General features: G+C 41.5%; 1 protein-coding gene across 1 annotated transcript in view; it reads left to right on the forward strand.

Annotated features, from left to right (window-relative positions):
- The first annotated feature begins 10168 nt into the window (after positions 1–10168).
- The window catches only part of LOC132398680 (tetraspanin-8-like), a 36722-nt gene continuing 27569 nt past the window's right edge, over positions 10169–19321 (forward strand). The window contains exon 1 of the mRNA XM_059978442.1: positions 10169–10327. Within this exon, the coding sequence (XP_059834425.1) occupies positions 10268–10327 (60 nt within the window). The 5' untranslated portion in view covers positions 10169–10267. The remainder of the gene's footprint in view (positions 10328–19321) is intronic.

Consider the following 19321-nt stretch of genomic DNA (forward strand, 5'->3'; position numbering starts at 1 on the left):
TTATACCCGCGCTTTTAGATTTAGTATTGACGACGTATATTATCTGTATGTTTGCATTGATATTATTTTTGTGTATTTTTATCAATAAATACTGTTAAAAATAATCCCATCAGACTTCAACGGATCTCTCTATCTCTGTTGGTAAGTGACCCAGTTACGGGGTTTGTAACAAAATTGGGGGCTCGTCCGGGATTTGACACCAAATTTGGAGGCCCGTGAATCGGGCTTGTAAGTCCAAAACTTGGATCTGGTTATGCAGGTAGCCAGACGGGAAACCAGCAAAGATGGACGTGGGTGAATTTATAGAAAACCCGACTCTGGAGGCGCTAGAGGCGGCCACCAAATCAGACTTGATAAATTTGACAAAGGGGTCAAACCTCGCAGAGGTGAGGTTGTCAATGAAAAAGCAGGAGGTGCAAAGGGCAATAACTCAGTATTATATTGGGAAGAATGTGTTTGCAGCTGAGGTATTGGAAAATATTCCTGAAAAGGTACCAGCCAGTGGGACGGCTCAGTTAGAGTTGGAGAAATTAAGGTTGGAACATGCAATTAAGGTAAAGCAGCAGGAAAGAGCTGAGAGGGAGAAAAAGAGGGAGCATGCACTCTAGCTAAAGGTGTTAGAGGTGAAACGGGAGCAGGAAAGAGCTGAGAAACAAAGAGAGCATGAAATTCAGTTAAAACAGCTGGAAGCAGCTGAGAAAGAGAAAGAGAGAGCCGAAAGGAAACATGACTTGGAGATGGAGAAGTTAAGGCAAGGGCGAAGAGATCAAGGGTCAGACCGAGAGGAGCAGTTCAATGTTAGTCAAGAGTTGAGGTTAGTACCTCCGTTCGAGGAGATGGATGTTGATAGTTATTTCTTGCTTTTTGAAAAGATGGCAGTGAATCAGAAGTGGCCCAGAGATCAGTGGGTGGCGCTGTTACAAAGTGTGTTAAAAGGGAAGGCACAGCGGGCATATACGGCGTTGGCCATGGAGGAGGAGGAGAGTTATGACAAAGTAAAGGCGGCCATTCTCCGGAGTAATGAGCTAGTACCTGAAGCATATAGACAAAAGTTCAGAACTTTAAATGAAGGGTGGAATCAGACGTATACTGAGTTTGCTTATGAGAAGGGTGTGCTCTTGGACCGTTGGTGTACAGCAGAGATAGTGGAGGAGGATTATTGGCGTCTCAGGGAGTTAATTCTGATTGAGGAATTTAAAGATTGTGTTTCGGCGGATATCCAGATGTATTTGAATGAGAAGCCGAATAAGTCCATCCCTGAATTTGCTAGGTTTGCAGATGAATATGCCCTAACCCACAAGACAAAGTTTTCCTCAAATAAAAGTTCCCAGAGAGACCGAGGGAATGACCGAGAAAGCCCGCCGGCTGAGGCAGAGGTCCCGCCGGGAGCTAGTGGTAAGGTTGAGGGGGAAAGGCCAGATGGCCAGAGATTTCCGGACTTGACCTGTTTTAATTGTGGAAAGGGGGGGGGGCATATTGCATCTAGGTGCTTTGCTCCGAGGAAAGAGACAGGAAAAGGGACAGCAGCAGTCCCTATCGGATGTGCCGTGGTAATCAGTAAATCGACAAGAGAGCCTCGGGTAGACAGAGTATGAGAAGGATCTGAGTCTTGTATGTCAAACGGAACCATGTCTGTGAGGGAGGGAGACACACCAGTTCCCATATGGATCTGGAGAGACATGGGGTCTGAGCTATCGTTGATTAGCAGTAAGGTACTAGATTTTGGTTGCAAGACGGGAATGGTAGCTGTGAAAGGAATAAGCAAAGGGACAGAAATGGTGCCCTTACATAAGGTCATTATGGATTATGAGCTGGTATCTGGACTAGTTGAAAGAGGGGTGCGATCAGAATTCCCGAGAACTGACGCGGACGTCCTTCTTGTGAATGATTTAGCAGGTGGTAAGGTTTGGGCAGCAATGACGAAGACCAGCCGGCCAGTGAGTGTTGCGGCCCCGCCCCTAGATTCCAAGATCTATCCCGCATGCACGGTTACTCGCAGCATGTCGAGAGAGGCAGCTGAGAAAGGAAGCAGTTTAAATCCGGCCAGTTCTGATTTGGCCGAGACATTTTTACTGACCCCGTACTAAGAGGGTTTAGAAGGTGGTAAAATGAAGAGTAGTAAAGTGAAAGAGAGTAAGGGAGAGGAGGTAGACCTGCCCTTAGCAAGGAGAAAAGTTTTAGAGGCAGAAGATAAAGATGAGAAACAGCTAGGGCTGTTAAAATGTCCAGGGTTGGACCTGGATGATCTGTCTGGTTTGGCAGAACTGTTTGAGGAAGTTGAAAATGCTAGAGGTGTTCCCGATAATGAAATGAGGGCAGTCCTAGATGAAAAGGGTGCCCTTACCTTGAAGAGGTCTGCTGGGTTGGCAGATGAGGTTGTTTCAGACCGCAGGCTTGAGTTTACTCCGGAATGGAGTTTCCGAGAGAGTAGCTGGGAGAATCAGGGGAAATTAGAATTTGGACTGGGTACAGGTATTGAAAGCCTGAAAGAGGCAAATGTCCCGTTTGAGTGTGTCCAAGATGTGGATGCACGTGGTACTGAACCTAGTACTGGAGCTCAGAAAAAGTCTGAGGTATTTGATTCCGTTGAAAGGGAAGGCCGTCCTTGTGGGTCAGATAGATGTGGTTCAGTGAAGAAAGGGTTAATCTTGGTAATAGTGGGAAGTGAGAGTTCCAGGTGTTTGTGCTCGATGGTGGGTTAAAAGTTAATGCAGAGACCAAAAGTGGGGAGATAAATATTATTATTGAAGGAAACGGGAAATATGTAGTTCCCAAATCGAATGAAGAAAATTTAAAGCCTGCGGATCGCTTACAGATTAAGTTGGAAGATGACAGGGGGGGGGGGGGGCATGCTATTGTTATTCCAGAGTGTGGTGTGAAAAGGCAGAATTTGAAATGCTGCTTGAACAAAGAGTTCAAACTGAAAACTAATAGCCTGAAGGGTCCTGAAGAGAGGGCTAGCAACCTGTGTAAAATTAAAAAATTGGGTGGAAATTCAGAAGATGGTCTAAGTTTGGGACACGGTGTTGATAAAATAACTCCTATGAAAGAAGCGGGCGAGAGCTTATTTCGCCAGGGTACCCAAGCTCCCCACATGGGAACTAACCGGAAAAGAGGCGACGGTTAATGGGGACGCTATTTTTAAATAGCAAAAGCCGGTTTTACGGGATTTTGACAAAGAATGTGATTAATAAAGACAACCCCATGGAAGCCTGCCTGTTAAGTTTGAATGCAAGAGAAAGATTAGTATTTGCATGAACTTTTGTAGACACATGTAAGCTAAGATCACAACTCCTTAGTTTTTGTTTGCTGAAGGAAAGAAATAAAAATAGGTGGTTATTAAATTGAAGTCTGATGCTACAAGACTTTAGTAAGGTACAAGATGTTAAGATATTAAAGGAAGTGACACTGTAATCATTAACTGTTTAGATGCTGAATTGAATTTATAACTGTATCACTCTGTGGTGAAAAGGAAAAGCTTTTGTATTGTGTTAGATGCTAAAATCCTGTAGAACTCTGTACTACTTCGTTTTCACCGCTGGTGAAAACGCTTTGAAGAAAGGGGGTGTTATGAATGTACCACAGCTCTGAGGGGCCGAAGGGTGCAGGGTAGCCCCCTCCTTTGTGAGAATTGCAAGATCACTATTGATTTGGGTCAGCAGACCCAGGAAATGAGAGAGAGACGTGCAGAATGTCTTGTCCCCCCCCCCCCCCAGCGATATAAAGCTACGGGAAACGGCCATTGTCTCTTGGAGATGGACTTGTGTATTACAATACTGTGCTACGTGGAAACCCTCAGGCAAAGTGGGCTGGTTGAGGGAGGGATTGCATCATCCCAACCTGATTGACATCTGAGACCCTGTGAGTCAGGATAAAAGAGGGTCTGGGGAACAGCCCCTTCAGACGCACCAGAAGAAATGCTAGCGATCCCATAATAGCGGAAGCCGGTGGGGAGGCCACGTGTGTTCGGTTCCATTTGCCCCGGGAACCGGTGCCCTTTACCACGGAAAAACGGCTTTTAGCTAACAACGGGGAAACCAACTCCCAACGACTCGAAGGATTGGCATCATAAAAGAACTGGGCAAGTTTAACCCGTCTTTCTCTCAAACCCAAAATGCTACAGCTTGAACGAACTAACAGTGACTTTTATATTTCCATCGGACAATACGTTATCCCCTAGACAACGATAGAGCTACTTCTTCTTGATTCTTATTATACCCGCGCTTTTCGATTTAGTATTGACGATGTATATTATCTGTATGTTTGCATTGATATTATTTTTGTGTATTTTTATCAATAAACACTGTTAAAAATAGTACCATCAGACTTCAGTGGACCTCTCTATCTTTGCTGGTAAGTGACCCAGTTACGGGGTTCGTAACAGTGGCCAGAGGGAGATCCCGCCACTGCTGGAGGACTGAGCGCCAGTGTTCAGCGAAACGGTCTCCCAGTCTGGGGCGGGTCTCCCCAATGTATAAATGGCCACATCAGGAGCACCGGATACAGTACATCACCCCAGTTGACTTACAGGTGAAGTGGTGCCTCACCTGAAAGGACTGTCTGGGGCCTAGGATGGTGGTGAGGGAAGAAGTGTGGGGGCAGGTGTAGCATTTCTTCCGTTTGCAGGGATGAGTGCCTGGAGGGAGGTCGGTGGGGAGGGATGGGGGGGTAATGAATGGACAAGGGAATCGCTTAGGGAACTATCCCTGCGGAAAGCAAGAGTGGGGGTGAGGGGAAGATGTGGTTGGTGGTGGGATCACATAGGAAGTGGTGGAAGTTACGGAGGATTATACGTTGGATCTGTAGGCTGGTAGGGTGATAGGTGAGGACCGGGGGACTCTATCCCTGGTGGGCTGGTGCGGGGATGGGGTGAGGGCAGAGGTGCGTGAAATACAGGAGACGCGATGGAGGGCAGAGTTGATAGTGGACGAAGGGAAGCCCCTTTCTTTAAAAAAGGAAGACATCTCCTTTGTCCTAGAATGAAAGGTCTCATCCTGAGAGCAGATGCGGTGGAGGAATTGAGAGAAAATTACTGTCAAGATGAGACCACACGCAGGTCGATGGAGCAATACCTTATCTCCCGCCTAGGTAGCCTCCTTCCTGCCGGCATGAACATCCAACTCACTGACCTCCATTGATACCCCTGCCCCCCACCCTTACCCCTATCGCTATCTATTATTTTAGTCTGGTTCTCTTTCTCTCTCTTTCCCCCCTCACTATAACCTCTCCTACCTTTCTTTCTCTTTTATTTCCCATAATTCTCCACCTTCCCCCAGCCCATTTCCCTCCAGCCTATCACTTCCCAGCTCTCTACTTCATCCCTCCCCCCACTTCTTATCGCCCCTCGACCATCCCATGTTACTTCACTCCTGATGAAGGGTTTTGGCCCGAAACTTCGTTGTTACCTCCTCCCATAGATGCTGTCTGGCCTGCTGAGTTCTGCCAGCATTTCGTGTTTTTTATTTATTTCCAGCATCTGCAGATTCACTCGTGTTGCCAAAGAGTTGGTTGTATTCATCTGGAATTTTCTTCATCATTCAACCTCAGAGCTTGTGACTGCTGAGTAGTCCAGCCCTAATTACTGTACAACTGAGCAGTTTTCTAAGAAAAGCATTTCAGAGTCAACCACATCGCAGTGAGGTTGAGTCACCAATGTATCAAGCTGGGTGCGACATTCAGTATCACATTCATCATCAATCAGTTCAAGAGAAAATATGACCCAGACTTACAATAGGACTTTATAGAACAGAGAACAGTACAACAATTGACAGACCATTCGGCCCACAACATTTATACTGTGGAAGCGTGACCTTCTTACTGTTCTGCTTCTGGGTCTATGACTGAGGAACTGGATTATAGCTCATTTAGAGTCTTTCTGTTTTGTGCTGTATGTTGTATGTTTTCGCCAGTTCTTTTCTTGGTGCTGTTTGCAAAACTTGTTTATTTATGCTTGAGGGTGAGGAGGGTTTTTTTTTTGGTGAATGGGATGGTTGATGTTTTTTCTTTGAATGGCTTTTATTGTTTTTGTTTTGTTTCGTGGCTGTGCAGAGAAGACAAGTGTGGGAGTTGTACACTGCATGCACACTTTGTTAATAAATCTACCTTGAACCTTGTTGTACTCAACACCCCCCCAATGAAGGCAAGTATACCTTATGTGTTTATTAGCACCTTATCCACTTGCATAGTCATCTTCAGTGAACTATTGACAGACCCCAAGATGCCTCTGTACCTCAGTGCTACTAAAGGGCCTAGCATTAATTGTATACATTCTCCTCCAAAGTACAACACTCCACACTTTCCCAGATTAAACTCTATCTGCCACTTCTCTGTCCATGTCTGTAACTGATCTATAAGTTCGTTTGTTATGTGCCGTGTTGCATGACATGGGCGATCATGGTCTTTACATAACTATGGTAGTTTGTGGCAAACATTTCTACAGAAGTGGTTTGTTATTGCCTTCTTCTGGGCAGTGTCTTTACAAGATGGCTAACCCTAGACATTTTCAATACTCTTCAGAGATAGTCTGTCTGCTGTCAGTGGTCGCATAACCAGGACTTATGACATGCACCAGATTCTCACGTGACCATCTGCTACCTGGTTCCATGGCTTCATGTGACCCTGATTGAGGGCTAATCAGGTGCTACACCTTGACCAAGGGTGACCTGCAGCCTAGCGGAGGGAAGGAGTGCCTTACACTCCTTTGCTAGGGGCATCTCCACCCTACCCTTCACTGTATCCTTGATAATCCTTTACACTGTCTACAACACTCTACCATTCTTGGCTTTAAAAACACCATAAATTTTGTGGAATAAATTATGAGAAAATCTTGCATAAACTGGTATTCTATATAACAAACTGAGACATGATTTAATCAAGCTATTTAAAATGTCAATCAATTGATAGGTTAGATGTGGTGAGATTGTTTCCTTTGGTTGGGAGAAGGGAGAATCTTTTGGTAACAAGATCAAGAAACACCGGTAAGCTGGCCGATGACTGGTAACTGGTAAGTTCCCAAAGTAAACAGAACAGACGGTGGGAAACTCGGATCTTCATCATTACATGCATTCCTTGAAGACTAAAAAATGATCTGTCTTTGAAGATCCAATTAACCCTGTATCTAAACCTTCTTTGGAAGAGAAGACTTCAGTTTTCCAATGTTTCTCAATCAAATGTTTTTCCCATTTTACAATCTGAGCAAACCTCTCTGGAGGTACTGCCCTTGTTGGGCAGCTTTCATTGATTCTGCTGTGGTTACTATTCTATAGATTCATTGAGTAGTAAACAAGGAAATGAACCTCAGGGTTGTATATGGTGAAATATATATACTTTGATAAAAAAATTTACTTTGAACTTTTGAACTTAACCACATGAATAGATGTAGGACCCTGAGATGCCCACTCCATCCTTACATAAGATTATTGCTGATCTGACAGCAATCTCAACTCTGCACTTCTATCCACTCACAATAGATTTTCTCCTTCTTTCATATCATGTCTGCCTGAAGTACACACAGTAGCCACTTTATTAGGGACACCTGTTATATATATGCAAATACCTAATCAGCCAGTCATGTGCTATCAACTCAGTGCATAAAAGCATGCAGGCATGGTCAAGAGGTTCAGTTGTTGTTCAGAGTCCAGACCAAACACCAGAAGGGGGAAGGAATATGTGATCTAAGTGACTTTAACTACAGAATGAATGTTAGCACCAGATGGGTTGGTTTGAATGTCTCAGAACCTACCAGTCTCCTGGGATTTTCATGCACAATAGTTTCTAGCATTTACAGAGAATGCTGCAAAAAACAAAAAAGAATATTGAATGAGCAGCAGTTTGTAGTCAGATTTGCCTTGTTAATGAGGGTGGTCAGAAGAGATTGACCAGGCCGGTTCAAGCTGACAGGAAGGAATCAGTAACTTAAAAAAACAAGTGTAACAGTTGTGACCAACAAGTTTGAAAGTCACTGGAATGGCAATGAAGCTGCTGATAGAAATATTTATTTATCTTGACAGACAGACACTCTCATGGAGACACTTGTAGAGATTCACAAACCCTCAAGTACATCACATTTTTACACCCTTAAGATCAAAGTTAACAGTGGGTAATTCAATACAATTTCAATAGTCACAAAGACATTGTTTATTCAATACTTTCGGTTGACAAACGGTTTCTTTGAGGGACATTGCAATTGATAAGACATCTTTATTGGGAGAAAATAATTAGCACTGATATTCTAAAAACTTCTGATGACAGAGAGCAAGATGAAACCCAGAGTTGCCTGCTTGGATTGACGCCGGCCAATTAACACAACCCCATTGTCTTAAAGTTTGGCTGATGCATATGGAAATGTCTCATGGTCACCATTTTGCAAATCATATCTCTTATTGTTTATTGGCAAAGGCATGCTTTCAGCTTTAATTTACTGCTTGCAATTTAAATTTGCATCACGATCTGAAGGCTGGATTTGTTTGAATTAATAACTGTTATATTCACATAACTCCAGAATACTTCCTAACAATATCAGTAGTGCACAGAAAAGCATCTCTGAACATACAATAGATCAGACCTTGAAATGAATGGGTTACAGTCACGGTTTATTACAGTTTATTGAGGTACAGCACACAATAAGCCTTTTGGCCCTTTGAGTCATGCGATCCAGCTACCCCCCAATTTAATCCGAGCCTAATCACTGAACAATTTACTGTGACCAATTAACCTACCAACTGGTACATCCTTGGACGGTCCGAGGAAACTGGACCACCCAGAGAAAAACCTGTGCAGACTCTCGGAGGACATACAGTGGTAGATGATAGTGCAGGGTGAGTTGAAAGACAATGCTTTCTATTATTGGAGCAGTATAAGGGTCTTGAATTGAAATGACTGATGTCTTCCCTGTTATCTGAGACATTATCATTGTCCATTTGCCGCTGACTGGCGCTGCATTTTGATACGTGTAATTACCCTGTAGAAAGGGCATCGTCTGCTTCATGCCACCATGTCAAACATTTAACAAAGGGTTTGGAAAATTGCCCAAGTTTCTCTTCTGCAAAACGCACAACAAATCCAATTTCAGCCATCCATGTACACTCAATCATCAGTAAAGCGATGTATCATGTTGCCAACAGTTCGATCAGCTGATATCTATCAATAATCCATTTAGTGATACTCCCGATTTGTATCACCAGTATCATTTACATTACGGTACATTTGGAAAGGAAATAAATGTTCTTATGGGGAGGTTCTTTAGTTTGTACTAAAAAGTTAAAAGATTATATCATTCTTAAAAATGGCCAGGAACTGTACTGGTGAATGAGATGAGAGGGTCAGTAAGGAGATGCTGGGCCAAAAGGACTCATCATGGGCAGCAGGATTCCAGGACTCTAAAAAACCAATATTTAACGACTGTGTGAGAATGGGTGGGAGATCAGATTGGATGCAATTTAAAAGAAACAGCGAAGAATAATTAAGTTAGAAATATAAAAGCAGATCGCAGGAGTGGCGCACATACAGGATGCTGGGGAAACTCAGCACGCCAGACAGGATCTATGGAGGGGAATAGACATTCTATGAGACCACTCATCAGGACTGGAGAGGGCAGAAGCTAGAATAAGAGGGTGGGGCGGGGGAAAGAGCACACACTGGCAGGTGATAGGTGATAAACACGGGAGATTCTGCAGACGCTGTTAACTCGGGGCAATACACACAAAATGCTGAAGGCCTGAAGAAGGGTCTCGGCCCGAAACGGCGTGTCTGTCTGTCTATTCCTCTCCATAGACGCTGTCTGCTCTGCCGAGTTTCTCTGTGTGCGGGTGTGTTACTGCGGATTTTCGGCATCTGCAAAATGTCTTGTGTTTGTCAATTTAACTAAAACTCATTTTAAATTTTGCCTAGTTTTTTTTAAAAAAATAAATCAAAAGCGCTGAGTATTTAACAATGCTAATAACACTCCTAAAAGTAAAATCCTCAAATAAATCTCGATCTGATACAAGTTGTCAGGAGAATGTGTTTGGACAACGCACACAGAATGCTGGAGGAACTGATCAGGCCGGGGAAATGTGCGGTCAAGATCTCAGACCGAAACTCTGCTGCAGAACTGGAATGAATTGGGGAGGCGGGTTGCGGCTGCTGGACTGGTTCGCATTACGTCGCAGCCTCGCCCTAAAGCGCAGGAGGTAGGTGTGTCCAGCGAGCGGAGTGCGATTAGTTTGCTCGGCAAGTACAGAAACAGTTTTGGAATTGCACGGAGCGGGCGATTTTTAAGACCAGGACCATGGCTGGTGTTAGCGGATGTATCAAGTACTCTATGTTCATCTTCAATTTCCTGTTTTGGGTAAGCAGCGAACTTTATATGGTGCTTAAGAAACAACCCGATAAACATTGCGCCTCGTCTCAAGTTTCAACTTCTACATGTAGTGTTTTGGGTCGTTTGTGGGTAGGAGGCACGTTTATTTACTCTCGTTTGGATAACTTTAAAGTCGAAGAACACGTTCAAACCTGGTGCCGACAATCTGTTGAGAGAATTCACGTGAATCCTGTTGATAAATTACACGGAAAGGCTTTTAGGTTTAGATGGCACAATACAATTCAATTTGATGGTCTCTGCCTTAAAGATCGCAGCCTGGGCAGTACATGTGTCTATTTGTGTATGTGTATTGATCTGCGCCGTTAACTCGTTTCTCTAGTAATTTTTGAGAACTTTTTAAAAAAAAAGTAGATCAAAGCAATGAAATTATGTTTATCGTCTGGAGAGTGTTTGGCTAGATCCACGTGAGTGATTTGAGACGACAAATTTCTCAAAATGGAGACGTTTCGCCAATGTTTTGCGTTACCTCTACCACCGCCGCCCCGCCCTCTTTCTGCTCCCACTTCGAAGTAAAATTTAATATAAATTGGCCAAGTTCTCGCCAAATGCCTCTGCCGCGTTGCCCAGCGTTCTGTGCTAATTTTGACGGTGGGTGGAGATTGTGGACAAGGTGTTCACCCAAGGGGATTTTCTGCTTAGGGGCCATTTTACTCACCTGGCTGCACTCTGATACTTTGCGCTTTAAGATGAATTCGAGAGGTATGCACCTGGTTTAAAACGGCAGTCTCATCATACACTTTTTCTCTGTTGTTTCAGTTTCTTAAAAATTACTTTTTAAGTATTCAGCTTGAAATAGAATTTGGCTTGATTCTGACTGTAAAATTAATATAAGGACATTTGGATCCCCCACCTCCAGATACAGGAACACTTATTAACTGACACCCATTGGGCTCCCGACCAGTGGGGATTACTTCACTCACCATAACACTGAATTGATCCCACAACCTGCAGGCTCACTTTCAAAGACTCTACCACTCATGTCACAAACGAGAAAATCTGCAGATGCTGGAAAGCTGAACAACACACACAAAATACTGGAGGAACTCAACAGGCCAAGGCAGCATCTATGGAAAAAAAACTCCCAGGCAAAAAATTGCAATCACTCATGTTCTCAGTATTTATTTATTTATTTATTTACACAATTTGTCTTCCTTTGCACATTGGTTGTCAATCTTTGTTCATGTATAGTTTTTCATACACACACACTCAACAATTCAGGAACAACTTCTTCCCCTCTGCCATCAGATTTCTGAATGGATGTGTACCTCGCTACTTTCCCGCCCTTTTTGCATTATTGATTTAATTTAACTTTTTAATATAGTTACTGTAATTTATGGTTTTTATTATGTATTGCAATGTACTGCTGCTGCATTACAACAAATGCCACAACATATGCCAGTGTTATTAAAACTGATTCAAAATCATTAATTCTATTGTATTTATTTCCCGTGAATACCTGCAAGAAAATGAATCTTAAGGTCGCATATAGTGCCATATACATACTTTGATAATGTTTACTTTGAACTTTGAAAATCAGGAGCATAAGTAACCTATTTAGCCCATCAATCTGCCCTGCCTTTAACAAAATCATGACTAATCTGTATCAGTTCCTTCGTCTTCTTTATCAGTTCCCTATAGTCTTGAATTCCCTGATTTTTTTTTTCCACATTAATTTCTGTTCTACCCATATATGCAATTTGTAGTATATACTGTACTTGAATAGGTAAATTCATTATTGTTAGTTTTTAAGTTTGAATTCATTATCGTCGGTATCATACTGAATGTTGGGGTCATTGTGATTTTGACAAACTGCTTATCAGACAGAACTGAATCAGAACCAGGTTTAATGTCACCAGCAAATGTTGTGAAATTTGTTGTCTTTGCGACAGCATTACAATGCAATACCTGATAAACATTTTTTTAAAAATGCAATTATGGAAAGTGTGTGTGCGTATGTATATATAAAAGAGTTATGTTAAAATAAACGGTGCAAAAACAGAAATAGATAAGAAAAAGTAGTAAGGTAGTTTTCAAGGGCAATGTTCCTGGTTGGGGGAGTGGTGTGTGTGCATGTGTACACGCATGCATTCGCGCACAAAGGAATTTAAACTGCATACAAAAGGTTGTCACCCTCTACCTTGAAGGCATGTTAAGATCACACACAATCATATTTCTTTTTCCGGTTTCTGATGTGGATGGCGTTAACAGCGTGGAGTTTGCGCTGATTTGCAGATTTTCGAGCTGGCTTTTTTATGCTGTTTTTAATTGAAGTTATTGATTCACGATGTCAAACTTACAAGAAGCGGAGGGCCTGAAACAAAAAGAACTGCTAGTTCATTTAAAGTGGAATGGCTTAATGAAACAGTAGAAACTGCTTTGGGTTTACCTACCTAAAAAAATTCATTGTGTACATGTTGTTACCACTGGGCAAGAAACTGCACAGTACAAGATTTTTGCATATACTGGTCATTACACTTTACAGGGAATGTTGTTCACGGGTTCAATGTCCATTTAGAAATTGGGTGGCAGAGGGGAAGAAGCTGTTCCTGAATCACTGAATGTGCGCCTTCGAGCTTTTGTGCCTCCTACCTGATGGTAACAATGAGAAGAAGGCATGTCCTAGGTGATGAGGGTCCTTAATAATGGACGCCACTCCTTGAAATTGTCTTGAATCCTACTGAGGCTAATACCCACAATAGAGCTGACAAATTTTACAACTTTCTGCGATTTACTTCAATCCCGTGCAGTACAGGATGGTGATGCAGCCAGTCAGAATGCTCTCCATGGTACACCTTCGGAAGTTTTTGAGTGCTTTAAGAGACAAGCTGAATCTCCCAAAGCAAAACTGAAGATTGCATCAGTAACTTTGACAAGCGACTATGAAAATTTTGCAAGGTTATTAAAATAAAACCAGCTGTATTTGTTACATGTACATTGAAGCATTGAATCATACAGTGGAATGCATAATTTTGTATCAAAGACCAACAATACATTCCAGGGATATGTAGGGTACAGGCTGCAAGTGTTAGCATGCTATGCTGGTGCTTACAGACCCTAACCGATACATTTTTGGAATGTGGGAGGAAATTGGTGAACCCAAAGGAATCTCAAAGAAAATATGCAAACTCCTTATAGACCGCGGTGGGAATAGAACTCGGATCAGTGATCGCTGATGCTGTAAAGCTTTATGTTAGCTGCTATGCTACTGTACTGCACCCACCAGTTTGACTGTGCTGAAAGTTAATTATTCATTACTGGATTGATGCTGAAACATTGGGGTTATTAATAAGTATTAGGAATGCTATGTTGATGAATTAGAGGGGCTGAGTGCTTTTCTAATCTGTGGTTTTGTGAATGTATCAAAGTGAGTTTTCTAATGCATGAGTGCTTTAGTAATTTCCTGGCTGATTAAACACACAAGAATTTCAGTACATTTTAAACTCCAGCACGATATTTCACAGAGAGCTACTGTTATCCACTGGACTGTTCCTATCAGTTGACCTTGGTTCCCATTCTCGAATCCTAATATCTCAAAAAATATTCACAATTCTGGAGTATTGTTTGCTATTTCCATGGCTCAGGAATAGCTTCTTCCCCTCTGTCTAAATGGACGTTGAACCCATGAACACTACCTCGCTACTTTATTTTCTGTTATTTTGCACTACTTAATTTAACTGTTTAATAGATATATATACTTAATGTAACTCACTTTTTCTCTATTATGTATTGCATTGTACTGCTGCCATAAGGTTTATAAATTTCATGACGTATGCTGGTGATAGTAAACTGAATTCTGATTCTTCCCATTTCTATGGTTATTCTCCCAGCTACACTCTCTTTGTGCCTAGCCTTGTGCACTCTTCATCCTCTTTGTCAGCTGGGAGTTCCAGTGCTTGGTTCTTTTCTGTAGCAATGACCACCTCTGTTTCAGCAGATCCCTTCTTACCTTAAAAACATGTTCTTCTTTTTAAGTAAATCAATCACTCTTGTAATGTATCTTGCTCCTGATTTTCTTTTTTTTTGCATATGCCTGTGTAGCTCTTTCAAACACTTGTGTCAGAGTGCTGCGTCAATTCAAGTTACAACAGCTGTCCATTTTGGAAACGATGACTATCCTGAGGTGGCTCCCAAAGTACTGGGATGTTAGTTCCGTATTTCCCTACAGTTCTGAGAGACAGATTGAATCAAAGAGTAGTGTTTCTATGTGTCGGATGGAGAGACCTAGCTGAATGTTCATTAAATCTTGACACTATGGAGATATACAGCACAAAAACTGGCTATGTGGCCATCACAGTCATGCCAGTCTTTCTTCTCATTGACAGTAATTCCATTTGCCCTCATTAGGATTATATTCATATAACCATAAAACATAGGAGCATTTTTATGCTTTGCCATTCCATCACAGCTGATTTATTCTTCTTATCCACATTCTTCGGCCTTTTCCCCATAACCTTTGACACCCTTACAAATCAAGAGCCTGCTAATCATGGTTTAAATATAACCAATAACATGGCCTTCATCTGTGGCAATGAATTTGACAGACTCACCACCCTCCGACTAAAGAAATCCCTTTTTACAGTATTTCTTTTCTAAACCGATCCTTGTACTCTGGCTGTGCCCTCTGGTCATTGACTCTCCCACTGTAGAGAACTTCCTCTCCACATCAGCGGTATTGAGGCCTTTCAGTATTAAATAGGTTTCAATGAGATCCTTCCTCAGTCTTCTAAACACCAGTGAATACAGGTCCAGAGCCATTAAATGCTCCTCATACTTTATCCCCTTTCATTTCTTGCGATTATCCTCAGGATCCTCTACAGTCCAGCATGTCCTTTTTTAGATAAAGGGCCCAAAGCTCTTCTCAATTCTCTTTGCGTGCATTATGACCAATGCCTTTTAACACCTCAATGCTATATTTCCTCCTGCAGCTAGCCTATCTGACTGTCTGAATGCCTCTTAAACATACTCAATATGTCTGGTTCCACCTCCTCCTCTAGCAGTATGTTTCAAATATCATCCAGGAGCCAGACTGGCTGAAATACAAGAATAAATAGATAATTTGTTTCCCCATGTGCAGGGAAAAGGTGTGCCATTAATAGTTCTTTGAAGATATCCGCAGAAGAGCTTTGTTTAGGAGTAAATTAAGAACCTAGACCTAATCTGACCCCACGTGCTAATGACATTTTCCTGTCCCTGACCCAGTCTGAATGCCTTAAACATTACAGCCCCAAACATGATGTTTGATCTGTTTGAAGACAGGATATTAAATAAATGTGCCTGCATCTCTTGCTGCCTAAAAAGTTGCTTTCTCACTAAGAAAGGCATGTGGATTTGAATGATCTAGTGAGCCAACAGGCAGGTCCTAATCTAATCTGACCAAAATTCCAATGTTTTCTCAGAACAAGCCATTCATCAACCCAACCCGCTGTTTATAGTGGCACTTTGGCCAGTCTCAGTTCTAATCCACACAGTTAACATCAGTTTATGGTCCTGTTAAAGTGTTTTATCAATGGTTCTGTTGTGTGATGTCCTCCTGCACGTCAGGAGTTTTTTTTAACAGAAAATTGAAAATGGGTTGAGTCGAATTGACTTTATTACTTACATCCCTCACATGAGTAAAAATCTTTACATTATGTTTCTGTCTAAATGTGTAACTTATAGTAACTTGTAATAAATAGTATGTACAACAGGACAGTCGATATAGCATAGAAATACAATTGTACCATGTGGTCAAAAGTGACAGAGGCATCTATGATATTATCAGATGTATGGAGATTATGATTTTAATATTGATAAACCAAAAATTGCGGTAATAGGATGAGGTTGTAAATCAATATTCAAAACCGCAGAAATAATATCAAAAGTATCTTTCCAATATTTCTCCAAAAATGAACACGACCAAAACATGTGAGTTAAAGACGCAATTTCAGAATGACATCTATCACAAATAGGACTTATATGAGAGTAAAAATGAGCTAATTTATCCTTGGACATATGGGCCCTATGTACAACCTTAAATTGTATTAGTGAATGTTTGGCACATAACGATGATGTATTAACTAATTGAAGAATTCTATCCCAATTCTCACTAGAAATACTAAAACTAAGCTCTCTTTCCCAATCCTGTTTAGTCTTATAAAGGGGCTCTGAACGTATCTTCATAATTATATTATAAAGTTTTGAAATAAGCCCTTTTTGAAAAGGTTAGATTCACAGCATTTATCTTCTTCAGCCCGTCAAATGATTGCATTTCTAACTCTGATGGCTAGAAGATCTATATTGTTGAATTGGAAAGAAATTGATCCTCCCACTGTATTTAATTGGTTCTCTCAAACTATGTTATGTTTAAATTTAGAAAAAATTAGAAGTGGTACTTTTGAGACTTCTATTAAATTTGAAAAGTTATGGAGACCATTTATTCAACATTTTCATATGATGTAATATGACCCTGTGCCAAGTACATTTGATTTCCCAGCTTTTAGCTTATGTATGTTGAGAGGACCAGAAGTGACGGCATTGATGAATACTTATTTTTGTGAGATATTATAAACAGCCCACTTTTTTTTTTCCTTCTCTTTTGTTTGTTTTTTTTTCTTTTATATTCCTTATTAGTTATAGTTATTAGATTAGATTAGTTAGTTTTGCATTATATAAATTTTTTTTGTTTTTTTTCTTCCTTTTTTCTGTTTTTTTATATTATACATTATGAAATATTTAGATTTACTATGTCCATACATATATCTTATGGCTTATGTCTTGGTAAACTCATTTATATTGTAACTATTATGTATGTTTTTTTTTCATATGTAATGGAATGTGTATGTTGGTAATTTCTTTATCAATATATCATCTGTATTCTGTCCATATTACTAATATTAATAAAAAGATTTAGAAAGAAAGGAGATTATGATTTTATGCAAAAGCATGTGGATTGTATTTCTAAATATATGTTGATTACTTCTCAGAATTCATTTGGGTTGAGTAATATTACCCAGTCCAGAAAGGAAAAAACATCACAGTCAATTCTCTTTCTGACTTCATTGCGCCAGCCAAAGAGCGCATGCATGTGGAAGTGAGCAAGGTTACACTGACGGCGCTTTGTAAAGGCACTGGTGAGGCCTCACTTGCCATACTGTGTGCAGTTTTAGGCCCCTTATCTAAGAAAGGGTGTGCTGTCATTGGGGAATGTCCAAAGGAGCTTTATGACGATGATTCTGCAACTGAAAGGCTTATCATATGAGAAACATGTGGTGGCTCTGGACCTGAGCTCACCGGGGATAAGGAGAATGAGGGGCGATCTCATTGAAACATAGCAAATGTTGAAAGGCAGGACTTTTCCTAAGATGGGAGAGTCTAAGACCAGAGGACATAGCCACAGAATCCCTAAAGAGGGATGTCCATTTAGAACAGAGGTGAGGAATTTTTTTAGCCAGAGAGTGGTGAATTTGTGGAATTCGTTGCCACAGATGGCTATGGAGGTCAAGTCATTGGGTATACTTAAGGCAGACGTTGATAAATTCTTGATTAGTCATGGCATGAAGGAATATGGGGAGAAGGCAGGACATTGGAACTGAGGGGGAAATTGATCAGCCATGATGAAATGGTGGATGGGCCTAATGGCCCAATTCTGCTCCTTTACCTGATGGTCTTATGGTCTCATCACTTCTTCACAATTTAGAAAGGGGCATTCAAAGTTCTGAGATGCAACGGGACTTGGGAGTCCTCGTGCAGGACACCCTTAGGGTTAACCTCTAGGTTGAGTCAGTGGTGAAGAAGGTGAATGCAATGTTGGCATTCATTTCTAGAGGAAGAGAGTATAGGAGCAGGGATGTGATGTTGAGGCTCTATAAGGCACTGGTAAGACCTCACTTGGAATACTGTGTGCAGTTTTGGGCTCCTTATTTAAGAAGGGATGTGCTGACATTGGAGAGGGTTCAGAGAAGATTCACTGGAATGATTCTGGGAATGAGAGGGTTAACAAATGAGGAATGTTTGACCACTCTTGGACTGTACTCCTTGGAGTTTAAAAGAATGGGGGGAACCTCATAGAAACATTTCAAATGTTGAAAGGCATGGACAGAGTGGATGTGGCAAAGTTGTTTCCCATGGTGGGGGAGTCTAGTACGAGAGGACATGACTTGAGGATTGCAGGATGCCCGTTCAGAACAGAGATGTGAAAAATTTTAGCCAGAGGGTGGTGAATCTATGGAATTTGTTGCCACGGGCGGTAGTGGAGGCCAAGTCATTAAGGCAGAGATTGATAGGTATCTGAGTAGTCAGGGCAACAAAGGTTATGGTGAGAAGGTGGGGGAATGGGACTAAAGGGGAGATTGGATCAGCTCATGATGAAATGGCGAAGCAGACTCGATGGGCCAAATGGCCGACTTCTGCTCCTTTGTCTTACGATATATTTATCCCATCTATTTACTGGGTATATCTACAGTGGTGACCTCAGAAGCAATCTTCAATGAATTTTTCAATTCACAGCAAGCAGGCTGCGGAGTAAGTCGCCATTTTTAGGAGAAAATTCAGATAGATTTTTTTTAACTACTTGGGATAAAAGCACGACTGCAGGTGTGTGACCTCAGAGCATGGAAGGTTTAAAAAGGGAAGCAATCTTCAATGGTTTTTTCAAATCAGAGCAAGCAGGCAGCAGAGTAGTTCAAACACGAGGAAATCTGCAGATGCTGGAAATTCAAATAACAACACACACAAAATGCTGGTGGAACACAGCAGGACAGGCAGCATCTATAGGGAGAAGCGCTGTCGACATTTTGGGCCGAGACCCTTCGTCAGGCCCTGACGAATGAATACAATCATCACAGTACAATAAAGTACTTGTATTGTAAATGTACATAATATACAACCTGAGATTATTTTTCTTTGCAAACATCCACGGAAATTCCCCAAAGAATGAATAACAGTTAGAACCCTAAAGCCCCCCAAGCTCCCCCACCCGCGCAT

This window comes from Hypanus sabinus, chromosome 8 (assembly GCF_030144855.1).
Source record: "Hypanus sabinus isolate sHypSab1 chromosome 8, sHypSab1.hap1, whole genome shotgun sequence".
Taxonomy (NCBI): Eukaryota; Metazoa; Chordata; class Chondrichthyes; order Myliobatiformes; family Dasyatidae; genus Hypanus; species Hypanus sabinus.